Source organism: Kryptolebias marmoratus, linkage group LG7, assembly GCF_001649575.2.
Source record: "Kryptolebias marmoratus isolate JLee-2015 linkage group LG7, ASM164957v2, whole genome shotgun sequence".
Taxonomy (NCBI): Eukaryota; Metazoa; Chordata; class Actinopteri; order Cyprinodontiformes; family Rivulidae; genus Kryptolebias; species Kryptolebias marmoratus.
In genome coordinates, this window is record NC_051436.1 from 253,828 (window position 1) to 256,947 (window position 3,120).

A 3,120-nucleotide genomic window follows, 5' to 3' on the forward strand; every position below is an offset into this window, starting at 1 on the left:
GGAGAGCGACAGAAGGGGAGGTGAAGGAGCAGAGGGGCGCCTAATCAGTGCTGTTCCTCTGTTATTGATCATTTCATTCTGTTAAATATAGAAAATGCCAACAAGAAAAAAACATTTTTCGAGACGGGGTTTTGGCGCCCCCTCTAGCGCTGCGCCCTTATGCGTTGCATACCCTGCATACCCACTTTTTGCGCCACTGGTGGGAGGACAGGTGGGAGGACAGGTGTGTCTCAGGTGGGAGGACAGGTGGGAGGACAGGTGTGTCTCAGGTGGGAGGACAGGTGGGAGGACAGGTGGGAGGACAGGTGGGAGGGTGTTTTTGCTGTAGCCTCCATTTATCTTGTGAAAGAACAGAATCAACCTGTGACTCAGTTTTTCACACCTCTTCTCCTCAGGTATGTTTGGCACCAGCCTCCTGGACTTCAGCCCCGCCTCCAGCACAGAGCCCGTTGCTGAAAGCAGCCATGGTTTCCACAGCAACAGCACAGACCCCCCCTCATCATCATCTTCATCCCTAGAGGTGGAAAACATCACTTCCTTTCTACAAAACCGCCTTGGCGAGGTGGCGTACCACAGCCAGAGTACCCTCGCCACCACCGCCGCGCCTCCAGCTTCATCTCAGGCCCCGCCCACTCAGTCCCACACAAAGCTTCCTGATTGGCTGGCCACTGTGACATCACTCAGCACCATTGCACCGATCAGCAGCACCACCTCAGCACCTGACACAGGTAACAGGACCGGGTTAGAGCTCCAACAGAACCGGGTTAGAGCTCCTAACAGGACCGGGTTAGAACTCCAAACAGGACCGGGTTTAGAGCTCCAAACAGGACCGGGTTTAGAGCTCCAACAGGACCAGGTTTAGAGCTCCAACAGGACTGGGTTTAGAGCTCCTAACAGGACCGGGTTAGAGCTCCAAGAGGACCGGGTTTAGACCCTCTGAGAGCAGTAAGATCTCTGATCCATATTCTGACGAGTGTCAGGGTGAAGAATCTGTGTTGACCTCAGGAAAACAACATTTCCCAGAATCCTTCAGGGCTGCTGCCTCCGTCTGTCCGTGTTTGTTGTTTTGTCCTTTCCTGCCAACCTGAAATCCTATTAAAGCGTCTGCGTGTGACAGACAGAGATTCTGAGCTGAATCCTGATCCGTGTCCTCTGCTGGCGCCGGCTGCTGCTTGTCAGAGCGAGGACTGATTGATGGGGACGTTAGTGGACTGTGAGGGTTCAGGTTAGAACCGGGTTTAAAGATGGACGGGTGTGGGGGGGTACAGGCAGGTTCATAATGTTCCTCTCAATGACACGAGGGACAGCGTTTGTGCCTTTAAGATTCTCCTCGTCTCCGTGTCTCTCCCTGGTCCTCTGCTGTCCTTCAGTGTCTCTGTATTAATGTGAAGTTGAGGTGAATGCTAATGAGCCCGAGTCCATCCTGGGTTCTGACTGAGAGGATGTTTAACCTCCAGGAAGGTTGGACCACATCAGACTAAAACCTCAGCCTGTCCAGTTTTCAGCTGACGTCCCCGTCTTACAGCCTGTTTCATGTTAATCTCTGGTTCTGGTGCTCCTGGTGCTCCTGGTGCATGACTCTGGTTCTGGTACTCCTGGTGCATGACTCTGGTTCTGGTACTCCTGGTGCATGACTCTGGTTCTGGTGCATGACTCTGGTTCTGGTGCTCCTGGTGCATGACTCTGGTTCTGGTGCATGACTCTGGTTCTGGTGCTCCTGGTGCATGCAGGTGTTTCTAATCACCTTTGCTGCGTCAGATTCTTTCTCCTGTTTCCAGTCCGGCTGTAGTTCCCCTCCCCGCCTGTAGGGGTCCCTCTCAGGACTGTGTCTCTGTATTTCCTGCAGGCAGCTGTCAGCTGATGGTGGAGCCTCAGTGTCACATGCTGCCCTACAACCACACCTGGCTGTCCTCCTCCGCTGCCGTGGTGAAGAGTTCAGAGGTCGACATGTTGCTAAGGTAACCATCAGGGTTCTTCCTGTGAGCAGGAACAGTCTCCTGAGTTCTGCTGAGGACCGATGGAGACAAAGTGAAGATTTGACTCCATCTGCTGCTTCTTTAAGTCCATAACTTTACTGTGTTTATGGACAGGGTGTAAGTGTGTCGGTACGGTGAGGCAGTGGTTAGTGGTGCAGCTCAGATGTTGTTGTTTTAAAGAAACAGAACCACCGATCAGTGACGGGTTCTGGTTGTTGTGTTGCAGGTTCTTCAGCTACCTGAGCAGACTGTCCTGCTACCGACACATCCTGCTGTTCGGCTGTTCGCTGGCACTGCCCGAGTGCATGGAGGCCGCCGGCGGCAGGTAAACAAACAAACAAACAGCACGTCAACAACACAACACTAACAAACAAACAGCAGGTAAACAACACAACACTAACAAACAGCAGGTAAACAAACAAACAGCAGGTAAACAACACTAACAAACAAACAAAGAGCAGGTAAACAACACAACACTAACAAACAAACAACAGGTAAACAAACAAACAAACAGCACGTCAACAACACAAACAAACAGCAGGTAAACAAACAAATAGCAGGTAAACAAACAAACTAACAGCAGGTAAACAACACAACACTAACAAACAAACAAACAACAGGTAAACAACACAAACTAACAGCAGGTAAACAGCACTAACAAACAAACTAACAACAGGTAAACAAACACACAAACAGCAGGCAAACAACACTAACAGCAGGTAAACAACACAAACAAACTGCAGGTAAACAAACAGGTAAACAGCAGGTAAACAAACACATAAACAGCAGGTAAACAAACAAACGGCAGGTAAACAAACAAACAGCAGGTAAACAAACAAACAAACAGCAGGTAAACAAACAGGTAAACAGCAGGTAAACAAACAAACAAACGGCAGGTAAACAAACAAACAAACAAACTGCAGGTAAACAAACACACAAACAACAGGTAAACAAACAAACAAACGGCAGGTAAACAAACAAACAGCAGGTAAACAAACAAACAAACAAACAGCAGGTAAACAAACAAACAAACTGCAGGTAAACAAACACACAAACAGCAGGTAAACAAACAAACAAACAAACAAACGGCAGGTAAACAAACAAACAGCAGGTAAACAAACAAACAGCAGGTAAACAAACAAAC

At 48.9% G+C, this 3,120-nt stretch overlaps 2 protein-coding genes across 2 annotated transcripts in view; one reads left to right on the forward strand and one right to left on the reverse strand.

Annotated features, from left to right (window-relative positions):
- LOC108229508 overlaps positions 1-179 on the reverse strand; it is a 23,919-nt gene extending 23,740 nt beyond the window's left edge. The window contains exon 1 of the mRNA XM_037976715.1: positions 173-179. Within this exon, the coding sequence (XP_037832643.1) occupies positions 173-179 (7 nt within the window). The remainder of the gene's footprint in view (positions 1-172) is intronic.
- A 213-nt stretch (positions 180-392) lies between these two features.
- Positions 393-2,352, forward strand: LOC108229766 (atrial natriuretic peptide-converting enzyme; the record flags this gene model as incomplete). Its single annotated transcript, XM_017405438.3, is given in 3 exon segments — positions 393-728; positions 1,847-1,958; positions 2,203-2,352. Coding segments are annotated over 3 exon segments (551 nt in total), but the record flags the coding sequence as incomplete, so codon positions are not given.
- Between the last annotated feature and the right edge of the window lie 768 nt (positions 2,353-3,120).